Source organism: Patiria miniata, unplaced genomic scaffold (assembly GCF_015706575.1).
Source record: "Patiria miniata isolate m_02_andy unplaced genomic scaffold, ASM1570657v1 HiC_scaffold_29, whole genome shotgun sequence".
NCBI lineage: Eukaryota > Metazoa > Echinodermata > Asteroidea > Valvatida > Asterinidae > Patiria > Patiria miniata.
Window position 1 is genome coordinate 18,491,746 of NW_024037068.1, and position 26,544 is coordinate 18,518,289.

The 26,544-nt window shown below is 40.6% G+C and overlaps 1 protein-coding gene across 1 annotated transcript; it reads left to right on the forward strand.

The window, feature by feature from the left end:
- The first annotated feature begins 1,476 nt into the window (after positions 1-1,476).
- LOC119735717 (fibroblast growth factor receptor 3-like) lies at positions 1,477-26,544 on the forward strand. The gene is made up of 17 exons (XM_038209614.1): positions 1,477-2,053; positions 9,817-9,933; positions 12,146-12,268; positions 12,740-12,862; positions 13,685-13,819; positions 14,256-14,354; positions 15,178-15,276; positions 16,542-16,643; positions 17,783-17,881; positions 19,771-19,934; positions 20,504-20,735; positions 21,225-21,335; positions 21,962-22,161; positions 22,793-23,027; positions 24,459-24,555; positions 25,329-25,428; positions 26,412-26,544. The coding sequence occupies exons 1-17, from the start codon at positions 2,002-2,004 to the stop codon at positions 26,502-26,504; spliced, it is 2,181 nt and encodes a 726-aa protein (XP_038065542.1). The 5' UTR covers positions 1,477-2,001; the 3' UTR covers positions 26,505-26,544.

Sequence of the window (26,544 nt, forward strand, 5' to 3'; positions counted from 1 at the left end):
CTGAAGGTGCCAGCCCAATGATCCAGCTGAAGCGCCTCCCTCCCTACTCCCCATTCCTGAACAGCACGGAGATGGCACACTCTGCATTCAAGGCTGCAGTTAAACGCATCCTTGGGTTACCTGAGTGGCAACAACGTGTCGGAGACAGACAGGCTGCCCAGCAAGCAGGAATGAACATGCAGCAGTGGAGGTGCGATCTCCTTCAACAAGCAGCCATCCAGAGCGTTGATGTCATCACCCAAGTGAAGTGCATGCAGTGGTACAACCATACCCAAACATATATGCCAAGATGTCTGGCACGCCAACAGATTGATGGTTGAGGAAGAAACGTAAACAATAAAAAACCAGGAAAAACATAAAGAAACACCCCATTCAAACACAATACAAAATTAGGTCTTGGTCAGTTAACCAATAAAGATCCCCCCCCCCAAAAAAAAAAGAATGAAGAAGAAAACAAAGAAGAAGAAAAAACCTCATTGGCTCCATGTAAAGTCTACTGGAAGCATAAATAAAGAAAACAAGGTTTGCCTGAATTAAAGTGAAGATACGAAACAGTTGCCTAGTACAGTTTATCTGTTTATTCGTATTTCTTTAGTCGTACTTATTTGAATTCTCTTTAAGCGAAATTGATTGCCTCTTTACGAAATTGAAAAAAATTAAATCAGTAAAATCTCCAGTCGAACCAGCTTTGCTAAATTGAATGATGATTGTGTGTCACGAAAAAGAATGACGATATGCTAAATTGAACACAGTGCTAAAGGAATTTGAATGCCTCAAAACGAAATTGAATGGCCGAATTCTGAATTTGAAACGCAGTAACAACTGGAGAGGCAAAATAGCTTCAATTCGAACGCACGAAAATTAAATTGGCTGCTCATTTGCCGAAATTGACCGAGAAAACCTATACTACATGATAGACTAAAATGAAAAAAATAAAAACCCGAAGTTTAGTGAAAAGAAAAACGATGGTGAATAGATTACAAGCATCTTTTTCTATAATAAATGTACAAGTCACGTGGATGGATATCCGACATTAAAAACTTTTATAAAAACAATTCAGAACTGTGTCGTCTGTCTGGTGATCTGATTGGAATGATGTCAATTTTGGGGTGGAAGGGTATTATTAGTCAACTATTTTTAAAGAATAATGTTCATCGGAATTTAGCAGTATATAGTGCCTTTTTATATTGAATTTTCGATTTCCAAGTATTGCTGTTTCTCAGAAAACCAGCGAGATGACGTCACTCTGACGCCATGCATGAAGAGTGTCAAACGCGGCATGACTTTGCATGTTTGATAAAAGTGCCGATATGCCTGACTCATGCAAGTCTTCAGAAATACTCCCCTCCCATAAAATGAATAGTGTACTTGGCTTAGGTTACACGCCTATTATTATGAACGGGGTAGTAAATCCAGGCGCTGTTTTGTGTCTCACAAACGGCGAGACCGCTTAATACTACAGCTTGTCATACAAAGAAGGTCAGATTTGGGCCAACAATGGCCAACGCGTGACGTCAGCAAAGAAACGGCCTTGATAAACGGGAATCGCTCTGAACACGAGTCACGTTTGTGAATGAGGGTGTTTTGCATGAAGACTGGCAAATAGTTACTATATAGTTCTGTGGTTTCACAGTGAGACCGGAAACACGTTTGGCGGACAGGAAAAGTGTACCCATAAGAGTGAATTTTGTTTGTGCAGATTTTCCAGAGATATTGCAACACGACTTGGCTCAAAGCTGTGTGAACTTCCTTCCCGATGTGTTGACCATACCTCCGCGTACTGGACGGTAGCTACTGGACTACTCCATTTTCAAGGATTGACATTCGTCCGGTTTTAGAGTAGCGCACACCGCACCCAACTGACAACCTGCATTTCACAGTGAACACTATTCACGAACGCACTGGATTACAATTGACTGGAGAGCTACTAGGGTTCACGATTGAGTGCACCAGACTTTCTGCGTCAGCTGTAAAAGTTTCTGGGTGTTTGTTTTTTGGAGGATGGCCCATTCACTTTATGCAATTATAGTAGTGTTTTCATTCATCGGTTTAGGTAAGTGCACTCTTCCATTCCACTTTTAATAGTTTATAAAATGATTTACGTTTTCATATGAGTTTTCTTTTATTAACTCAAGAAACTTTGAATGTATGTGCGGATGAAGTATATGTGATGTGGAAAAATGTTCATGGGATTTTACTTTTCGGTCAATATGTTCTGAAGGCCATGATGAGAATGTCCCTTACCAGATGGTGCATAAACCTTTGCACGTTGCACGAACATATAGTGCCAACTTGAAGATAAATCCTCAATCTATATTTCAAGAATCTTTCTAGATATCGGCAAAGTTTCTGACATCCTTGTGTCCGTGAGAGCAAATCGACTATAAATCGTTTACCGAGACAAAATAATTCACAAAAGATGATACCATATGTAAGGAGATTGCCCAGTTTTTGAAATGGCGAAAGGCAAAATGGATTTTTTGCACAATTTATCCTGGTACGAAACTACCAGTACTATCTGTGATCACAGGTTTGCTGCTAGTATCAATTTGCTTTTGGATAATTGCAAAATGATGTTAAATTACAATTGACCTTAATTATTTTTTTCACTGGTATATATCAATAGTAAAAAAAAAATGACAAAATGATGTGAAGACAAAGAAATGGTGTGGTCACTGTGTCAGTCTGAAATTATTAAAATAATTAAGACTCGAAAATCAATTAAATTGAATGAATGTTTTAAATTTATCTAGCTACGTGAAAGTTTCACCTCCCCCCCCCAAAAAAATAAAACCAGCGAGCACAGAAAATAAATTCTCATGATGTTACAAGATCAAAAATCGACAGTAGGAGCTTAAGTCATCGTTTTGACTGGCAGGACATATCTCGTCAGTATTTTGAACGGAATCCTCTATGACACTTCGGAAGTTCTGGGTCTTTTGTTAGCTTGAACAGATCGTCGTCGTGCATAAAACATGGCATTAATTCGTTAGAATTATTATGTACTGAGCGCACAATTCCATCATATTGTTGTTCACATGTCAATGCATGGTGTAGTTGCATCTGATGAAGAAGTTGTATAGCTACGACAGCTTAATACTTTCACTGTAGTTAGTCATTTAAAGTGCTATACCTTAAATATTTGATGTCGAATTCAATGGTAGTGTAGGTGAACGCATGTTTCACGCGCAAATATATAAACAATTTTATATTCACGACCCACACACACTTCTTTCTATACGTTAAAGTTTTATCGAATCACGACAACGGTTTTATAAAAGTTGTTCGTGTGGGTTTATCAATGCACTTTCCCTATACCTTCGCCAATAGGTTATTATATCTGCCGTTCAGATTGAAATTTATTCATGAAAATAACGACAGTCTACGCCTACGATTTGACACGACTCACAAAGTTACAAACAGGCATCTATATGGCATGGAAATGCAATGACCTCGGCAAGGCCTTAGCACAAAGGAAATCAAACACAAAACGTGTGACATGAGGTCAGGGCTATCGTGTGGAAACAAGAAATCACCGTAGTACTGAGTAGTAGTACACATGTACACGGTGCGCCAACAAAATGCACACAGCGTAATAGGGCAAAGCAGGTACACGGATCATATACATGTATTTGATGTTCAAGTTGAATTGTTTTCAAGTATATCGTTGCATGTACACTCACAATTAAACTAGGCCCCCTGGTGATCAACACCATTATTGTGGACGTTATTGTACAAAACCAAATCTGCCCGCGACTGTTTGTCTGCACAAAAGCTAGCAAAATGCTTTGTTTGCGCCATTGAAAGGGGGCCATCGTGACAGAATTGAAACCGTGCGGGATTGGTAAATACACAATAATATTAAAGTAATCGATCTGGGCTTTCTATACATTTGCGGAGGCCCCCTACAATAGCGGAAGAGTTGTGCGATTTTAGTGGTCCACAAATCGTCACCGTTTTCACGAAGAGCCACATATGTCGATTTTGAAGAAAAAGCGTTTTCGAGATAATCGCAAAAGAAGTTTCTCATATTTTAAAACTGCAAAAAATACCACTTTGCAACAACTTTGTGAAGCAAGGAAACCATCACACTATTCTGTGTGAGCTGAATTTTTACATGAACCCAGTAATAAGACTTAATTCAGCAGTTAATTAGTGAAAATTAATTATTACAGATATGTGGCTCTTCGTGAAAACGCAAATTCAGGTTTCCGACATATTATTGGCCCTTTCTGTTCAATGTGTATTCCCATAGGGGTACACACCGGTAAATCGATCCGTCAAGCTCATGAATAAAAGTTATACCCTCAAAATATTCTATATTAGAGAGTTCTGAGCGCCGTAAAATTGGGGAATTGAAGAGATACGGTAGTGAACCTCTGGCCCGGACTTGGGGCTTCCAATTCTGAGCATTTTGGATGCTATTGGGCTCGAAAGTGGCGCTATTTTGCCATGTTGTAGAGGGATCGTTTTTCAAGATGGCTACTTTTCCGCTTTGGGGAAAATAGGGGTCGTCTTCTTTGCGTGAAAATATCTCGAAAAGTCAATGGTCAACCCACCATAAATTGAAAAGAAAATGAAAGATGACACATTGATCATCATTTTTCTGTGCAGCTTGAATACCTGTGAGAGTTTTGAGTATTTTTAAAAGAATTTTGAAGTATGGACATTTAGCACTAGTGTCTATGGGAGTTTATTTGCAGGTATGCTCCCATAGGCGCGCGTCAGCTGAAAATGTAACAAAGATATGTGGCTCTTCGTGAAAATTGCACATATTGCAAAACACACATCACCCGCGCTGTAATATTTTGTTACAACAGGGTGGCAACATGCATGGGCGGCGGCTTTTCAAACTGGAGGGGGGGGGGGAAGCAACACCAAAAATAGCACTTGCTCAAAAAAAGGGGCACCTTCCGTTGGTGTGAAAGTGGAGGAAAAGTATGGTTCCGTTCATTTCGCTATAAACCTATTATGACGAGGAATAAATTATGAATCCGTTGTCCATCTTGCTCTTTGTGTTTCAGTAATACCCGAGACCTAGTTATGTAGGGAGATACCATGTTTTTATCGCGAGAGGGGCACTGTTGCTTTTGATGGCTCGTCCATTGACCATTTTATTCGCATAAGGAGCACCATTATATTTTAGGGGCCAGTTTTCCATGTTGAGAGGGGGCACAATTTTTAATGTTGCGAGCGGGGCTTCCGAGGTGCAACTTTCCATCTTGAGAAGTTAACCCGAGAGGAGTACTATTGTTTTTGATGGCCAATTTCCCAACTCGAGAGGAGCACAAGACTCATCTTTTTAAACAGTATTTTAATGCAGTGAATTAGTAGTAGTATTGGTGTTTTCCATGTACAAAGGTTTGATCGTTGTATTTTATTGGCAAATACCTTTTTATTCCTGTTTTTATCTAGTATGTTTGCTTGAGTGTTGTAAATCGCTTTTTAAATTTTAGATTGAAGGCCCCCGTGCAGCTCTTTGAATTGTTTTTGTTTTGTCTTAAGGTTCTATCGGAATTAGTTTTTTTAATTTAAATAATACAGTTTGTATGTTTATTCTTTGTTTAAGCGCCTTTTCTGCGATCGTCTGCGCTTTATAAATTTCTCTATTATTATTGTTCTTCTTATTATTATTATTGCGAGAGGGGTATTTGTGCTAATTAGATTTATACTCCTGTTTATTCTTTGTTTAAGCGCCTTGAGGTGGATTTTTCTGCGATTGTCTGCGCTTTATAAATTTCTCTATTACTTATTATTATTATTATTGCGAGAGGGGTATTTGTGCTTATTAGATTTATACTCCTGGTTGGAGAGAGGCAGTTTTAGTAGATTTTCTTGCCCAAGAACACAAGCACCATATTTCCCGTGAGGGTTCGAACCCATGTACCACGGCAAATGTGTAGAACACCGTAATTCACTGTTCTTTATCAAAGTCGACGAAGGACAGAGTATACCTTTCAAACTTCGCGTTTCCCTCGGTTCTTTTCAGAACCCTAAAGACACACGAAAGCTATTTGTCTAGTGATGCTAAAGGACGCCCTCGCTGATGTACCTGGTACCCCAAATAAAAGGTCTTTAGAGATGTGGGGTTAAATTCAAAATATGCTTCTTCGTCGATCAGTTTATTGGTCTGCAGGCGATATTTTCAGGAACATTAATTGTCGATCAGTAAATACTCGCAAGGGCGTGACATAACACCTCTTAACAAGATAACCTTTCATTCTTGGAATAATGATATATTCAAGCACATGGGTGATCGTGCACACAATTTCACTTCAAAGAAATCAAATCATGGTTAACTTCTTGAGATAAAGCCTTGTGCTCAAGGCTTAACACCTTGAGCACATTGAAGGACGTTTAAAGAATTGCGCGTGACCTTTAACTGCGGAACAAACTGGGAGCTTTGTTTTTGATGGAGGCTAGTCTGGTTCCCAGACCACAATATTCTGACTATTCCTGATGAATCTTAGGTTAGGTAGCCGTCAGTAATACATTGTATTAGAAATGTGACAAAAACGGGAGGAATTTCTCCTTTTTCCGAAAATGTGGAAAGTTTGCCGAATTCGTTTGGTCGACAATCGGATAACGCCCGAGTATTTCCGAGTACAATATAGGTTTTATTATTAGAACTCTTGCTTATTAAACATGTTTAACTATGAGTTGATAATTAATATGCATTGCATTTTGAACACTTGATTTCGCGATTATGCATCAAGTATGCACTCGGATTGTACGAAGGGCGAAAGTTTTGTGAGCCATGTACTATTTTGAATTTGACGAAGAATTGGGCAATTCGCACCCACCGCCCTCTTATCTTCTCCACACGATTTGGTGAAGGTTACACCGACGTCGCAGTGCATTCTGGGTAGTTTACTGCCACGTTCGATGCACACGGAAGTTGGAATCTGGGTTATATACCGGATGAGTAACATTTATACGCTGTGTCCAATGAGAGGTCAAAGAAAATAGAGGTCGCCAGCGTCCTTGGATATAGAGCCTGAACGTTGACCCCTGGTGGCGCGCGTCTGGAACCCTTGAATGGGAAAATTAACATGCAAAAAAAGGTCTAGGATTTGCAATTATTTTTGTACACTGATTTCTTATAAAAATCAATCCAGAAAAACGCAAGGCCACTTTGACCAGAAGAAATAAAGATGACCAGCTGATGATCAGACAGCCTTTCCCAATTAGTTTGTCAAGTAATAATTTCCATTTTATTGGTCAAATTATCTTACACAATTACGTGGCATGTTGGCTTTGACCAATACATGGAACATTTTACTCAATCAATTAATGGTCAACTATACTTCAACAACAATGGTGTCTTGTATGTTCTCATGAATTGGTCACTGGCTTTTCATCAACGTTTATGAAGTCTATTATCACATTTAACGGTCAACTATGATTTCAAGAAAATTGGTCCTGCTTATTTTCACATTGTGCAACAAGACACACTTTTCTTACATCACTGTTAAAACGTTGGGCAAAATTGGTTGATATGAACCAGTGCTGGTCAACATACCAACAGGTTAAACTCTTGGGCAATTTTTCCCCAATAGTTGGACAATTTCTAACCAAATCAACCCAATGAAGTAATTTCAAACCAATGTTTCAACCAAAGTACGCGATGTGAAACCAACGTTAACGAGGAATGATAGCGAAATGCCAGATGTGAAAGGTCGTACTGAATGAAATTTGCTTTTACCCAACACCAAATGATATCTTGTTTTATCAATTTTGCGTGAATAATATCAAGTTAACATTTCATGAATCATGAATGTTTCTTGCAGCGGTTACGTTAGAAATCATTCCATAGGGCGACGAATACGGGCCAAGGCGACCAGGTGGAACGCGCCTTGACTATAATGTTTGTACTTTGGCCTCTCAACTGAATATTCAAGGTATACATACAATGCATGACACCCATCGCCAAAAGCAAAGACACATTCCAACCGTACTACCTCCGATGAAATTTAGTCCCAGAGAGAGTGGGAGATATGTCTTTCTACCGAGGCCATTGAATACCTCCGGTTTCCTTCCTGGCCCATTGGAGTTATTAAGGTCATGCTCATTTTGTTTTACCCGGTCTGGAGTGTCTGTGCACTGTCGTCGGATCTGCAAGGAAAACGAATGGCATAGCGACGGTTTGAGTGTGTAGTCAGTTTAGGCCAAATTTTTTTTTTAAATCTCCGGTTTCTGGTATGGAGCTTGCCCAAAAAGTGGTGCGGCGACGCGGCTTTTTTTTTCTTACCTGATTTTTTTGCTTCAAATGTCGGCTGATGACTGCAAATGGTGCCCGACTAAACTTAGTGCAAATTTATGGGAGTCTAGAGAGGCCACATAAAGCTTATTCTCGACCATAACCCAATCTAAAAACACGTTAAAATTGTGCAGCAGCAGGATTCTAGTCAAACCAGTGAGTTTGGCGGTTTTGAGACATCATCTTTTATTGAAAAAAAAAACCTTTTCATTTTGCCGACGCGCATGGCTACGGCGACGCGCGCGCATACCAGAAACCGGAGACTTTTTTTGGCCTTATGACTAGCTAATTGTGAGAAAATTAATTTGAAAGTATTTTGGGGAAAATGCGCAAACCCACAGCTGCTGCTAGTGTTAGTCTTCTAAGTCAGAAATTGGAATTCGATGAATTCATGGAATTCGATGAATACGCATTGGAATGTGTTCCGTTTGTTGCCCAATTCGGTATTAAGTTGCCCCTAAATAAGTCCAGATTTGACGACATTTACTTCAGGAGAAACATTTTTGAGGCCCGCAGCCCGTGATTCAGCACGCGAATCAGCACCGCGATTCGGCTCGTACTTAATTAATGGATGGTGAACAGGTTTTTTTCACTCAAGCGGAAAGCAGCCCTGCTTATTTTCTTTGCCTTCGTGCGCATAGGACAAAAGTGATTACATTTACCTACGGAGGCAAAATGAGGAATGTCCCCCAAAACCTTGTTTCGGGTAACCGACGCCGGAAGTTGGTTAGTTAGTAGAAAAATCGTGAAATCGATATTGATTGTTTTGTATTTTTTGAGTACCCAAGGTATCCAAGATTCACACTATACGTTTTTGTTGGAAAAAAAAATACCCACAAAAGTGGAAAAACTGAAGCAAGTTTTTCACTGCTGATGAAATGAGGTTAGAGAAAACTTGGCAGGACATCGTTGAAGTTCCTGCGTGATATCTTTGGAATAAATTAAGCTACACAAATAAATTTGGTACCATTGGAAAGCCAACAATTTGCACTTTATCGTGATGTGCATTACTTGAAAAGTCAATGTGGGCGTTATTCCTCATTATGCCATCATGACAGGTCATATTTATTGTTCATTATGTGACCTTCCCCCAAACAACAACAACAACAACAACAACAACAACAACAAACAACCTACTTAGGCCATCAAGTAATGTGTGTGATGATTTTAGGGACTTTTACTGAAGAAAAAAAGTGAGAACTCTTGGACAAATTGAGAGAAAATGACCAGAATGTTTGTACCCTGTACATTTTCAACGGCCCGCTTTCGCGTCTTGCCTTAAGGCCGGTTCCCCACGCGAAATGCGAAACGAATTTGAAGTCTTGAAATATTCGCTGCAAAATTCGCTTGAGTTGAAATGTGCTCAACTTTTTTCGAGATCGCAGCGCGAATACTTGCCCTGACGTCACAAATTTGTGTTCACATTCGCTTTCGCGCTGAGAATGAACCGGTCTTTGTGCATACAAAAATAATTACATTTTTGTGTTGGTGAAAAGGCTGATTAATCTATCCAATTATTCCTGATATGCATTGACGCGTGTTTTCCCAACCAACAGTGAGTGTGCAAGGGACTTGCTCTCCTCGCTGGTGTTTGAATGGCGGGACATGTGACGATGATCCACTCAGCTGTGTGTGTCCGGACGGCTTCGCTGGGTTCTACTGCGAAATAACACGTGAGTATGAAATTACTCGCCAAAATACCGGTCAAGTTTTTTTATTTGATTTTAAATTCTATAATTTTTGACACAAGTTTGCCGAAATCATGCCATCACAACACCGCAAGTCACTTTTTCGGCAATGTTGTGTTTTGACGTTATCATCATGGTAACAAACGAGGATCTAGTATCAGTGGCGCACCCAGGATTTGGCTGGGGGGGGGGGGGGGAGGAGGCTCACAATTGTTTTGTTTTCAAGTTTTTGAAGTTAATTTATTTTCAAAAATCTTGCCCACAAATTTTTGGCCGCAGAAAAAAATGTGGTTTTTTTGGGGTGGGGGGCGTTTAACGTTGGTGGTGCCTCTTAGGCCTACACCCCGATTAGGCCTATACTACTTGAAAATATGCCGCATACACATATCACCAAGATCAAATGGTGGGATTAAAAAATAAATTTTAAAAAAAGACAACCTGGGGGGGGGGGGTGCCTAAATGCCCCCCTCCCCCCCCCCCCCCCCGGGACGGCACTGTTTAGAACGACACACAGGAGGTCGCTGAACCTTTTTCCTGTGACACACTATTTGCGCGCAAGTCGAGCTGGTGCGATCATCATGCTCGCCGTGCGATGCGGCGGTCTCCCAGCTGCAGTGATCGCGGCGCTCCCGGTGCACACCAGGAGAGGACACAGCCAACCTCCTGCTAGCTGGGTAGCCAACTTAATGATATGGAGAGGCCTCTCAGTTGATGAACTAAAGGCCATTGCACTGCAGAGAACCCAAATTTAATATCGTCTGTCACAGACTATTCGAAGCGTCTACGGGCAAAAAGGCTCTCGGCTATATGATGGTGATGATGATGATAATGACGGTGATAATTGAAGGGAAAATACAACATTTGCAAATATCAAAAAATAAAACTACCAAATCTTTTGAAATACCTTGCTGGACTGTTAGTGAATGACAGTGTAAAGCATCCTGTAAAATCATGGCACCTGGTATACTGTTAGTTTCAAGAAAAGTGGTATTTTTGTATCAATTTCCAACGCTGGTCGGCCGGCCAGCGTTGGAAAAAAAACTGGCTTTTTTTTCAAATACTGGCCCCAATTGACCATCGCACTTGTTTGCAATCGATTACACACCTATAAACGGGTACAAGCCGGCTAGACTTGTTCCCTGACCTGACCTTACAATTCCCCAATGTATGTAAACTGCTCTGTTTCTTTTTAAATGGAGTCAGGGAACCAGACTACAGGAAAATGATTGTTTTTCTTGTTTTTTTATAGCATTTTCGAACCCAAAACCTCAAAAAAGTCAGTGTAACTATATTTGCTATATATTTCCAACCCCCCATTTCTGAAAATTACAGCAAAAGCAAATGATGTATATTCCCTTTAAACTTCATTATGTATTGCACAGCTCTAGCAGAAATGCAATTTGTGTATAAGTAAAGATACTTTTACGAATATCACGCGCCCCACGCACGGATGTGTCAGTATAATAGCCTCGTTTAATCAATAACAAGCACACTAGTGAATAAACTTTAAAGGATTAAATAATCGCATGAAAACATTGATGCGCTGTCGCTTTCTCCTTCGGGCTTTATATCCTCTTTTTATTTCTCACCAGGGGCGGCGGAACCGGAGGGGGGGGGGACAGGCCCCTCCCATTCCCCGATATACCCAAGTGCCCCTTGTGTGGACATAAATGTGCCCCCTCCAGATGAAAACAGAACTTGCCATAACATTTCGGATATTTTTTTCAGTAATCGTTCCCAAAATGTTATAGAGAGTTGTGATATGAACGAGGAATACGAAAAATAAGCCCCAGCCCTTACAGTGCGCCCTAAAAGTTGGCACACCGGCCATTACGTTTGTGTAATGGCCGGTTTTGAAGAGCACCCCCTATTTAGGAAGATGGTACCAGCGCCGCCCCCCCCCCCCCCACACACACACCCATCTGATTTTACGGAGGCCAAGTGTCCAGTGAAAAACGTGTCGACTTTTCAGCACGGATGTGCCCCCCACCCCCCCCCCCCAAAAAAAAACAAAAAAAACCCAAAATGCTGGATACGCTGCTGCACATCGGAAGTTGCTTTTCACTGAGGACTCATCCCATTTTGATGCTGCCCCCCCCCCCCCCTTTGAAAACCGTTCCGCCGCCGCTGTTGCTCACGTTAAGATGTGACAATTCATGATTCAACCCCCAAATTTCCGATTTTCTCATCATTACAGTAACCGGCGAGGAAAGGTGCGAGCCGTCAATGTGTATGAATGGTGGAGTCTGCCCGGGCATAGCAGAAGATGTCGTCTGTGCATGCCTCGATGGATTCACAGGGTATTTCTGCGAAACAGATGGTTAGTGTTCAGGTGCTTTTTGAACTTGTAGTTTGATATTATGATAACGTCATCATGATGTCACACTTATATAAGCATCTCCGTATAAGGGTTGATGATCATACCAAGTTTGGAGAGACCACGCGGTTTTCTGTTCGAAAGAAAAGCAAAGAAACAAACAAGAACGATTACAAAACCAAAGGGTAGTGGCGGGGGAATTAGATCCAGCCCTCAATTACAACAACAACCGTACACAAGCATCATGCAACAATAACATCAAAAGCAATGACGATCATAAAAAAACAACAACAACAACGACAACAACAACAACAACGAAATCTGATTGGGCAACGTTAACAAGTGCAACAACACCAACTGTAACGACAATAACAGCAGCAATTAACCACAATTTCCACTTTAATAACGGATTACCAGGCGTTCCACCTTTCGTATGCATTCCATTTAAAACAAGTTCTTTTCTATAAATTATAGTGTGCGAAGTAGACGCGGATTGTAATGGCGGAGAATGCATGAATTACTCATCAACGTCATCGGCTCTGGACTCTGAATGCGTGTTATGCCCGGATGGGTTCGCTGGTCCACTATGCCAAACTCGTAAGTGAACACGTATGGGAGGCAAGGCCACCAGTTAATAATGCGAGTAAAGCCTGAGGAAATAAGCTTGTAAAAGTCGGATTTTTTTAAATAAAATGTTTTAAACATACATTTTTATTAGAAAAGTACCCATGGAAAAGGCATTTGGAAACTTGCCACTAGCATCTCAATGGGCCTTATTCACGAGTCGGCCATATTGAATTGAAAGTTAGGTAAAATCTTAAATTTTAGGAACTTGCGAAGAGAAATGAAAGTAAGTTAATTAATCATAAATTCCAGTCCGCTTCAATGAATAATTTTAAGTTTGTCATTAAACATTCCCTAATGTTCAAAGCCATATTAAAAAAAAATGACAGTAAAATAAGGCTGCATTGTGCCTGCATAAATAGTCTGGTGCCATCCCATTCAACAGTTTAATGAAATACACAACGATTAATGAAATACATTCAGGGAACTCGACAGAAATGGCCAACTCGTGAATAAGGCCCATTGATAGAAACAGAGATTCGAAAGACTTGAAAGAGAAATATCGTGCCAAAAATTGACCTCTCACTTTCGAAAATCTAAAATATATGTGGACTAGTGAAACTCGAAGCACTCGTACAAAGATGAACATTAATGAAATAATAATTGTGTCGGTCATTGGGTAAAACCTGAAATTAAATAGAGACTAAAACACTTTTGGGACACACAATAGTTTTGAATAAACTTGAAGCCAAATTTTGCGCTTTCTTGCTGTGTTCGTCCAACAAGACTGATAACAATGCCTCTGTGTTTTTAATGACATTTGTTCGTCCTTTTCGACCTTTTTTTACCGGTCAGCTTTTGGCGAATTATGTGGGCAGGTGGATGGACTCTGCCTCAACGGGGGCACATGTATGCCTCGGATGGGGCCAAATCAGGGCTTCATGTGTGAGTGCCCGGACAACTACGTAGGACCTCTCTGCGAATTATACGGTAATGCCTCTATTCAATGTTTCGCTTTATTTTCAACTGGAGAGGGGGCGGGCGGCGAGGGGGAGGGGGGGGGGCTCAGGGATGCCCACATTGTAAGGGGGACTGTCTGTTATGGGTACCCGTCATTATGCGAAGTTCGCAACTTTTGGAGATAACTTGACTGGATTTCTGCCAATTCTTCGACACTTCAAAGCTCACTTGCGTGTTTCCTCCCAAAGTCATCTTAGGTGACGTGTTCAGAGCTGTGTGATGGACTCTCGGGCATGGACGCATAATGGTCACCAGAACCTTCCCTGTAGTTTCAAAATCGGATTAGTGTATAACATCTGATGATTATTGTTTGTCAATTTAAAATAACGCATCAACATCCGAGGTCCTGCTATTAAAGTCTGAATCTGCTTGTACTTTTGTATCTTCTTGTTTTTGTTTTACCCAGATATATGCTCAGGCGTTAATACTTGTCGTAATGGCGGTACGTGTAGGGCCGGGACCTGTGACTGTGTCAACCCATACGTCGGAGTTCTGTGCGAAAGAGGTGAGTTGTTCCCCCCCCCATTTCCTCTTATCCCCGCCCAAAAGACTTTACCCATTCCATCAGCTGGTGAAATTATAGACCTTTATCATGCTGCCACCATTTCAGTCATGTTCCCTGTATCCACTAACAATACTGAATGATACTATTTTGGTGCAAAAAGGAACCAGACTATTTGTCCTTCCAGCCTCGCTTTGGTTGCGTTGATTTAAATGGGAAAACAACCCAGATGGCCGCAACACGATGATGGTCTATTGTTGCTGGTCCCAGAGGGCCAGCCTACTGCTCTTTATACCTACCTCACTGACTCACTAACTGACGGTCACATGTGAATTAGACTTGCATAAGTACCACCTTGACCTACAAATTTGACTCACGTTATTACATTGACTTCTAAGACCAAATGGCTCTGGGCCCAGCTTTACTAGACTTGTCTAGTCTTTGCTTATGCAAGCCGTCTGGAGGTATCCAGCGTGGCAATAACATACAATGCAGAATAAGAAAGGGCATCTCAAATGTCCACATTGATTATCCTTGTACTAAAATTTGAAATTGTATATATGGATTGTTCATCATAGGCCGAGGTTTTGACTTGTAACTCTTTAATTCCAAATATCAGTCAAATGACTGATCGTTGGAAACATCACGTCCTTTTCCTGCGTTCTTCTATTAACGACAGCAAGCAAGGCCGAAACATGGGGGGGGGGGGTGGGGTGTTTGGTACCAATACGATCTTTGCTTTCTAATAAGGCGACCATTGGGATAAATGCAAATGAAGCTATATACCTTTAATAAAGACACAATTGCTCTCTTTAATTTCTGCCAGTTTGTTCGCTTGCATCTCCGTGTATGAACGGGGGAACCTGCTCGGCTGCGGGTGCATGTATGTGCCCAGATGGCTTCAGCGGGACCAAGTGTGCATTGGGTAGGTAAATTTTTAACCCCAACAAATAACAGTCAGTTACAACGAAAATTGACAATGCCATGGAGCAATATCTGTGACATTAGCGACGTCCAAGAACCAAAAAAGCGGTAATACGGTCATGGGCATGAGTGAAACGTAATTAAACAGTAATATGTGGGGCAGGATGATCAACCAGACCATTTTAAAGATATTGACAACCACACACGAGATTGATGACATAAACGACATTGACGAAATGACAACTATGAAGGGGACAAAAAGACGATGACACCCATTTGTGAACTTATTGAGAGGAAGCAATACTGAAGCATCAGCACCGAAAACATTGTACATAACAGAGATAATACTGCGCAAGAATCACCTTGAACAAGAAAATAAATTGATTTTTAGTTGAACTGTTTAAAACCAGTCTTATTTTTCAGTTGTGCATAGTTGAAGAAAAAGAACTAGAAAATTGTTTGTGAACAAACACAAGCTGTTTCAGATGTTTGAAATGATTGAATTCAGTTGGATTTACGTCTGTAACACACCCGTATACATAGGTTCACGGTTTTTTTTCAACTGAACAACCAACAGATGGTCCATACCAGCAGATACCTTTGGAAAGACAAACGACTCGAAGAACTCCAAAGAACTCCCTGACTAAAAGTGTGCTCACACAAATTCAAGGCAATTGGACTATAGTCCATGAAACATAAATGATTAAGGCCAAAGTAAAGAAAACCCAAGTGAAAGTGACGTCACATCAGCCTTGAATGGGCAAACCATTCTCCAAGTACAGCGTGCAGTTAGTTGTCTCTGTTGGAAATTAACTTTAAGACCTCTCCACCACAGTCCAAGCAAACTCTAGTGGCTTTGAGGTCAATGGAAAATGCACCTTTAATGTAACGTGACTTGACACCGACTGACGTCATCGTGACGAAAATCTTCGGCTTCCATCTTCGGGTGGTTGTCAAAGTGTCTGCCAAATGTGAAGTTGATTGGACTTACGAAAGTACCCAGGTGTATGGGTAGAAGAAAATCATGTACAAAGCGTAGGGATAGCAATCTGAAAGGAAAGAAAAAGAAAAAAAAACTTTAAGGAAAACAAGAGCTGTTTCGGCGGTGTGTACACCGAAACAGCTACAAAATATAAACATAAAATCAAATATAAAAATAGCACAAAAAGAAAATTAAATAACCAAAAACAAAAACAAACATGAAATGTATCCATTGGAACAAATATTGACTTATCGTTTTTTTCTTGGTGCATGTTTTTCTTTCAGAGCCTTGCACAGCAAACATGGATTGTTTGAACGGAGGCACTTGTAATGCAGATGGAACTTGCGAGTGCGTAGCCAACCATGAAGGGCCCAATTGCGAGATTGGTAAAGAATTATTTTTTTTTTGGGGGGGGGGCTTTCATTTAAACGATACACGGGAAGAGTTATTTTGTATAACAAAGTGAAATGTAACGTAGTGGTTAGAGCGAAGTTAAACTACTATACAGATAATAACATCTTCACACAATATTATCCTAAACATTTTGTAAAAAAAACTGGAAATACGCTAAGGTTTTCACGGACATGCTTCGTAATCAATTTGAAATAGTCTGTAGATATTGGGCTTGTTTATGAAATGATGATGTGGTTAAGTATTTTTGTTTTCGAGTAATCTTTATTGATTGCAGGTCCCAGAGTGCCAGCCTAATGTACTCTTTGTAACAATCTCAGGGGCAGACTGTGGCTTGTGAATGAAATTGCCTAAAAGTTTTCTCGAGTACCTTAATAACCACTTAACCTTTTCCCCTGGAAAACCTACAATCCTAGGTCAAGGTTTACCAGCCATCGTTTTATGTTCATTTTTTTTGTAATAAGTCATTTACTGGTCTGATTCAGACCAACGACTTCCATTCATCAAAATGTACCTCTGCAATGTTTCGAATGACTTTGCCATCGATATCAACGATTGGATATTGTTAAAGCGAAAATACAGCATTTGCAAACATCAAAAATAAAACTACCAAATCATTTTGAAATACCTTGCTGGACTGTTAGTGAATGACAGTGTAAAGCATCCTGTAAAATCATGGCACCTGGTATACTGTCATTTTCAAGAAAAGTGCTATTTTTGTATCAATTTCCAACGCTGATCGGCCGATCAGCGTTGGAAAAACTGGCTTTTTTTCAAATACTGGCCCCAATTGACCATCGCGATTGTTTGCAATCGATTACACACACTATGAACGGGTACAAGCCAGCCAGACTGGTTCCCTGACCTTACAATTCCCCAATGTATTTAAACTGCTCTGTTACTTCTTCAATGGAGTCAGGGAACCAGACTACAGGAAAATGATTGTTTTCTTGGTTTTTATAGCATTTTTGAACCCAAAACCTAAAAAAAAAAGTCAGTGTAACTAAATTTGCTATATATTTCCAACCCCCCAATTCCATCCATTTCTGAAAATTACAGCAAAAGCAAATGATGTATATTCCCTTTAATTGATCATTCTATCAATTATTAACAGCCTGTGCGACTGACAGCGACTGCCAGAATGGTGGACATTGCGAAGCATCTGGAGTGTGTGAGTGCGTCAACAGTTATACGGGCTCCAGGTGCCAAAACGGTAAGATCCTAAACCATTGACCTATCGCCGTTTGCGAGTTAGCCACGCCCCTTAGACAACCCTATGGCATTTTTGTACAACAAAACATAGTGTACAAAAACTCCATAGGGTTGTCTAAGGGGCGTGGTTAACTTGCAAACGGCGATATCAATTAAGCTAGGGACTGTGGACGATTTTGAGTGAGAATCACTCTATATTCAAATACTCTGCACCAAAAACAAAACAAAAAAAAACACTGCTGTTGAGACTCTTATAAAACCTCGATCTATTGTATTGAATGAATTTCAGTCTACACGCTGTATAAAAAAAGAAACTAAAATGTAACTGTAACTTACCAAAACAAATCAATTAAATATTTTCAAATAAAATAGATATCATGTAAAACGCCAATGTGTCCTCTTTCAAGTGACACTTTGATTGTGTATCTGTGGCCACGGATGCCTAAGCATTCGTTTTTAATCAAACAATGACGACAAAAGAAGACAAAATCGATTACTTAAAACATGGCGGCTTCTTATACACAAAAAAGAGAGTAATTATCAACAGAGGGAGCATTCTGATTTGTTTACTGAATATTGTTCCAAATTTTAGTACCTGCATACTTATATGATTGTTTAAAACATTCCACTTTTGGTTTAGGACAAACTACAGGGTGAGTCAAAAACAAAGAAACCAAAATGTTGGGACCATTGTTTTAGTGAAGTTCTGCATGTAGTGCTTTCAAAATCTAGGATATAAAAGCCCAATTCAATTCTTTTAGTATAAAAATCATTCAAAACACTCAAGTACATTTTAAGTTACAGAATTTCAAACACAACCACCGTTTTAAGGTTCTGTCCAATGATCACTAATAGTTCAGTGTTCTTTTAGCAAAACGAAAACAAATCACATATGGGTGTGTGTAAGTTGTTTTCGTTTTGCTGAAAGAACGCACACTTTTTTGTGATCCGTGGACAGAACTTTATAACAGTGGTTGCGTTTAAAAAATCCGTAACTTGAAAAATACATGAGTGATTTGAATGATTCTTGTACATGTACTAAAAGAGAGCTTATGAATTGGGCTTTCATATCCTAGATTTTGAAAGTGCTACATGCAGAACGTCAATAAAACAACAGTCCCGACATTTGGGTTTCGTTTTTTTCTTTTTACTCACCCTGTACATTTAAGGAATCAGCATTTCTTATGTTAATACCGTGTCTAGCAAAATACATTTCAATATCATCACATAGTCTGCTAGGTGCAAGCCCATGAACACATTTGTACATTAAACAAGCTAACTAAAAACATCTCCTTTAATTGATGCAAGGTTTGGCAAGAAAGATCCCTATTTATGTCTTCACCATGCGTATTGATATAATCCAAACAATAAACAAATTTTGTGAAGGCACTGATGTACTTTTTGTTGTCCTAACCTTTATCTTGTAGACAGTTAAAACGGCAGCAATGTGGGTCCTGCATAAGACAGGTATATCAAAAAGCAGTACAATGGGGTGACCATCAAGGGCAGATCCAGAACACAATTTTTTGGGGGGCCAAAAAAAAATTTGGTCCCCCAAAAAGGTGGGTCAAAAAAATTACGGCGTGGGGTTCGGGGCCCGCTTGGATTCTAGATGCTCTGTGGTGCGATCTGAGGCAATTTCTGACCATTTTAACCAATGTTTTTTTGAGGAAAAGATGGTGGTGTACTCATTGCCTGCCTTTATTGCGATGTCACATAAACAAAAAAAAATTGGTTTCGTTTGGGGGGGGGGGCTGGCCCCTTTGGCCCCCCGCCTGGATCCGCCCTTGGTGACCATAAAAGTAGAAATGCATACATTATTCTTCTTGTCGGTATGATAGATGACACGCCAATTGACATTCGAAGTGCATTTCTATTTTCTTCTTATAGGTCCTGCATCAAACGTGACTATAATTGTCGCCGTTGTTGCCGTCGTAGTAATCCTACTGCTCATAATCGTCATTGTTCTTCTGCTGTTGAGGAGGCGTCTTGCCATGAAGAGGCTCCGCAGAAACAGAGTGAACGGGGAACTGGAACTGGGCGGCCGTAATGTGGTAAACCATTGCCAATATTGACTGATTTGGAAATAGTTTGATCAATATTTACTGTAGGAAGCCTTTAATTTCAAATACTCTGAACTATGGGCCTTGTTCATATTGAATTGAAAGTGAGGTAAAATCTTCATTTTTTGAACTTGGAAAGAGAAATGAAAGCAATGACATGATAATTACACATAATACCTGTCTGCTCTAATGAATAATTTTAAATTTGTGATAAAACATACCCTAATGTTTTAAGCCACAAAAAAGGAAAGAGAGGTTAGAATGTATAAATAGTCTGGCACCATCAAATTCAATAGTTCACAATGAGTAAAATACATTCAGGGAACCCGACCAAAATGGCTTTCTCGTGAATAAGTTCCATGGAATATTATTTTGATGACTTACAAAATGGACCTATATTAAGCCTCCCCCTACTTCCGCCATGTCTGGGGTACACGATCTCAAATGCCTTCGTTTTTGTGAGATCAATTTTAATCAATTTTATCATTAATAACTTTTTCATTATATTGTCTTGGTAGTGCTTTTTCAATTATTTTAATATTCGTATTTTGTTTTCATAGAGGGGGAGTAACTCCTACGTCGGTGTTAATGACGGGGACAGACCCCCGGTGGCCAGACGACCCAACGAGCTGAATTACGAACCGGGAAGTAAGCCCAAAGAGTTTCCGAGGGAGTGGCTCCACGTGATGGAACAGCTGGGAGCAGGCTCGTTCGCGACTGTCCACAGGGCCGAAGCCGATGGAATCATCAAGAAGGGATGCATGACAACAGTTGCCGTTAAGATGCTCAAAAGTATATAATTATGTGTTTGTTTCTTCTCCTTTGTAACGTGCTATGCGCCCTCGGGTGTTCAAAACGTCATATCCCACATCACAGCAGTCATCAATCGTTTTGTTATACCTCTGTCTTGGATTCTTTGCACTTTGAAACACGAAAATAAACAGCAGTAAACACAACACTCATGACAATCGAACGTGAACTCACATGCATGTCGCGCACCGTGCTCGGAACAGTTGATCATCTGCCAGCTCGATGCTCCCACTCATGTGTGAAAACATGTGAAAGTGGCGTGGGTACCAACGATACAAGCGTTGCACACCGTACGTACCATACAGCACACTCCCTGTGGGGTATCACGTGCCATTACTTTTTATAAACTTAACACGTGATCGTTCTAGGCCAATGAAAATACAGTATTCAAGACAAAGGTATAACAATTAGTTTTATTTAAATGTGTGTCTGCATCCGTTTTGATTTAATCTGTCATTTTTATCTCGACAGCCACGGCGTCGGAAGGAGACAAGAGTGACTTTGAGAAGGAGAGGAGTATGTACCTGACCTTGGGCAGTCATCCCAACGTGGTCACAATGCTGGGCTTCTGCACAGAGAAAGGTATATAAAAAGAGAATGAACTTTTTAAGAATTATATATTTCACAAGTTTCTTCATTCAAACCTAGCCAATTACCTTTGTGAATACCCCTTCAAAGTAAATTGAACAAAAATCGACCGTGAAAATCCCAGCCAAACAGCAGCCCCTGACAACAACCATAATGGTTGTGTCATAAAATTATTATAATGAGTTTATCATGCATCCTCGCAGGGCAATGATAACCAATCCTCCTGTCAAGGAAACCAGTCAGCAAGCTCAAGTGACGGCTGTTTGCAGTCGTTCGACTACTACACAACCGAACTTTGACAGACAGCAAACAGTTGGAGTGTATTTGGACCCTTTCAAACGTTTACTGCAGTTTACAGTACGACCGTGAGACCGTGTTAAAAAATGATAGTGTTGCGCACTTGTTACCAAAACACATCAAAATAAAATATTTATGCACGAATCCGGGTCAATCATCCTGTCAAATAAACCCTGCAGTCAGCAAGCTCAAATGACGGCTGTTTGCAGTCGACCGACTTCTACAAAACCTAACTTTGACAGACAGCAAACAGTTGCCATGTATTTGGACCATATTCAAATGTGTAATGTAAACTACTTATGTACGAATCTGGGTCACTTTAGAACCGTTCTACCTGATCATGGAGTATCTATCAAACGGCAACCTGCAGACCTACCTTCGGCACATACGGACTGGGTCCAAGGAGCAGTACTTCGCCCTCAAGGAACTCCGGGAAGAGAAGAGGAATTTTCTCCTTCCCGACGAGATCTTGTCCTTCGCCATCCAGATCGCTGATGGAATGGAGTTTCTGGCCTCCAAATCGGTTAGTGTTTGGCTGTTGTGCTTTGAATATTGTCCTCGGGAAAAAAACACACACCAAGCTGCATCGGACATCTAATGACTCTGCAATCACGTGTCTTACATTCAAATATATCGTTGCTATATTAGTTGCAGCAAACACATTGAAAGCTTTGATTCGCTGGGAAGTAGGACATTTTGCTGGAACACGGGCCGTATTGACTTCACGCCGAATAGAAAATAAGCCCAGATTTGGTAAGCGCAGTTTCTACTTGCAAATGAAAACAAGTATCCGCGGCCAAACTGTGTTTGGATGCGTTTGTTTATGGTGTAAATCGAGGGCACACACGTACAATATCATCGGTGAATCCAGGACAGGAACCAACTCGAGGACGACCTCGATTAAAAAACGTGAACAAAACCAATGAGAGCTGTTGCGAAAAAGTTAGAGTACAAACAAAGGAAAATGAAAGAGGAACAAGAGAAAATCCTCGGTTTACATGATAAACAAACATGCTATAGTGCTTGCGTGCGTTGAAGCTGGTACTGCCGAGTGCCGAACTATAATTAGGCTATTTATGATAATTTTAAAATATGACAATTGTTTTCTTTAGTAAATTGCAAATTGAACTTGTCTTCCTTTTAAAAAATCTCAGTGTATTCATCGTGACCTCGCCACGCGCAACATTCTCCTTGGTGATGACCTGGTTGCCAAGGTGTCTGATTTCGGACTCGCCCGGGACATTCAGGACTCGAGCCAGTATGAGATGAAGTCACATGGCCGGGTACCAGTCCGGTGGATGGCGCCCGAGTCGCTGCTGGACAACATCTACACCAGCAAGAGTGACGTCTGGGGGTTTGCTGTGTTGCTATGGGAACTGGTGACTTTGGGTAGGTACTCTTATCAATAACGGAACTGACTTTATTATCTAATTCCACTTTGGGCCTATCACAAAAAACACAATCCTGATTGCCACTATGTTTTAGTGCTCCACGAAAATGAGCCCCAAGTTTCAAAGAAAGGAAGCTCTTCAAATAGCCATACCCAACTTCAAATCAAAACTGTCTGTTACGTTCAAAATTACACTTTGAAAGCAAGACTAGCTTTTGGTACTTTCTTGCGTTACCGAGACAACCCGTCTAGGATTTGGCTGTTGGTTACAAACAAGCATGGAGTAGTTTAAAGGGAAAATACAACATTTGCAAACATCAAAAAATAAAACTACCAAATCATTTTGAAATACCTTGCTTGACTGTTATTGAATGACAGTGTAAAGCATCCTGTAAAATCATGGCACCTGGTATAATGTCATTTTCAAGAAAAGTGGTGTTTTTGTAGCAATTTCCAACGCTGATCGGCCGATCAGCGTTGGAAAAAACTGTTTTTTTTTCCAAATACTGGCCCCAGTTGACCATCGCACTTGTTTGCAATCGGTTACACACCTATGAACGGGTACAAGCCAGCTAGACTGGTTCCCTGACCTTACAATTCCCCAATATATGTAAACTGCTCTGTTTCTTCTTAAATGGAGTCAGGGAGCCAGACTACAGGAAAATGATTGTTTTTCTTGGTTTTTATAGCATTTTCGAACCCAAAACCTCAAAAAAGTCAGTGTAACGATATTTGCTATATATTTCCAACCCCCCAATTCCATCCATTTCTGAAAATTACAGCAAAAGCAAATGATGTATATTCCCTTTAAGGTAAAGGTAAGGGGCGAACCTGTGTTCTCAGTTCTCTTTCAAAGCAATTGGGCCAGACTTAATGTGATGCTGCTGATGTGGGTGGAATCGCCACCTCCTCCACAGCGAGTCTGGTACCTTCCCAGCATTGAATAGTGCCGGTACCCATTTAACACCTGGGTTGAGAGGAGCAATTGAGGTAAAGCACCTTACTCAAAGGCACAACAAGCATGGCCACGGCGGGGCTCGAACCCACAATCTCATGATCAAGAGGCCTGTGCGCTACCGCTAGGTCAGACGTGCCCACAATCGTAGTATATAGGCCTATGTGGAAAATCTGTAGGGTCAGGATCGATGTCTACCACAAGTCCCTGCATATCCATCACGGGATCTCAAATTCAAATCACAAGCTATTCAAATGAGCTTCGACAAAGGCATTCTGTTGTAAGTGTTAATCAGTGTTACTTGTGAGTGGAATTGTGATTATTATATGTACTTGAGACTGGACTTGTGATGGACTCGACTACATCTCTGAGAGATGGTGTCGTAATGGATTGATTTTTTTTCAATGAAACATAAGAGTAAAACGGGAATATTTACATCATCTTTATCATTTATATGTTTTCCCCTGTGTTGCAGGTTCCCATCCCTACCCGGGCATGTCATCGAAGAAGGTGATTGACGAAATAAGTGCCGGATACCGTCTGCCTAAACCAGAAAGCTGCAGCGAAGAAATGTAAGTCAAACGAAAAAAAAACCCCAATCATTCCATCTGCTAGCTTTAGGAGTTATAATGCTGCCGTGCATTCACACTCATGTCTTTTCCTAGCATGGACGCCACCATGTGTGCGCAGCGTTGGCCATGCGCCCTCATGGCTGTCGATTGCTTTTCAGGTGGTAGAGCACTAAACGGCGTGGCCAATGGAATATCCCCTTACGCAGTAAGGGCCTATGATATCCGAACTGATTGGGCGATAAATTAGGCAACTAGACTGCGTCATGCCCTCGAGATTCTGACCATTCAGCGGGCGCCTTCTATATCGGGTCTTCGGTAACCCGTTTTGAAAGACAATGCCGGGTTCTCCGTGCTTGTTGTTGTGTTACTAAAACATGGCATTCAATTGCCAATCAACAGCTTTGTCCAAATTTCGGTATGATATGACGTCAAGTCGACTCTGATTGGCTGGCGCGCGGGTTGCATAGATTTGCATGCTTCGATATATCAGTCCTTGGACTGGAGACAAAGAGGCCTCCATGGACCTTTATCATGTTGCCTGTATCCAATAACAGTACTGAATGATAATGGCTCGTTCAAAAAAGGAACCAGACTATTTCTCCTCCTTGCCTCGCTTTGTTTACTTTGATTTGAATGGGTAAAATCAAGATGGCAGCAATTGGAAAAGGTCTATTGGACAACGGATGATACTCGGACTAGGGTTTCCTTGCAATTCCTATCTGAATTGAATAATTATACTAATATGGTCGCCGTGTTTTATTCTTTTTCTATAGATATGACATGATGAAGCGGTGCTGGAACAAAGATCCAGCGGACAGACCAACCTTCACTGAAATATGTAAATTACTAAACAACATGCTAGCAGACGCTAGTGTAAGTATATTATAATGCATTCACCTCTGTTTACACCAAACAACTGACCAAAAGACATTGCCGTTCATTTAAAACAGACAAACGAACAAACACGAAAAGGCAAACAGGCAAATTGAAGAAGCAAACAAGAAAAAAATGCAAAAGTAAAACAGAAAAAAAGGACATGCTGCAAAGTCCTCGTGAGGATGTGAATTGTGACGAAGTTTATCAAATCTCAGACATTTTGAACATTTTGAACTCACAATTTTGGAGACTGAAGATATTTTGGTCGCTTGGAATCATTTTTTTTATGAAAGGGTGAAATTAGAATGACTACTATAGGAAAAGCCTGAGTATCTCTAGACCTCATGCATTAAGGCGGGGTTAATGGGCAAAATTTGCTTATGACTTGGAAAGGCGTGAGTAGGTTTTTGGTGCATTCATTGCTACAACTTTAAAGTAACAAGTAAGATTTGAGGCTTTGCATGGTGGAGATACTAAATAATGAAAGGTTTGCGGAAACACCATGTGCGAATAATTTCTTCAGGAGAAGACGTCAGAGCATACTGACCGGAACGTCGAGTTTATACCTCTGGTTCTTTTCAGAATCATTCTCTTAGTTGAGAAATTATTCGCACATGGTGTTTCCGCAAACCTTTCATTATTTAAAGTAACACTGAACACCGTTCGAGAAACGTGCAATACATAGACAAATTCGGCACGCTATCAATTCTATCACGGAAGACCCCCATCAATGGCGGAAACCTTGTGCTAGCTATTGTTCAGGTGATCAGTCATGGGTAGCAAAGCTTTGCACAATGCTTCTGCCATAGGTGGGGGCCGCGTGTGTGCAGAGTGATCACGTGCTCAAATTCGTTCATATCAAGGTATAATAAAAAATTGTGAGCAATTACACAATTCACAATTCTCAAAATGTATGAAATCCCATAGGCACTGGTATAATTATGACCTTTTCTTCATTTAATTTTTTTGTCTTATTTTAGGGCTACCTCGTCATGTCGGATCTAAACAGGGACGACTACTTATATCTTGAGCCTAATCAGACTAAGAGTGTCAACACGGCTGATGACTACTGAAAGCATTGAATGTACATGTATATATTTGTCAACATAAAAA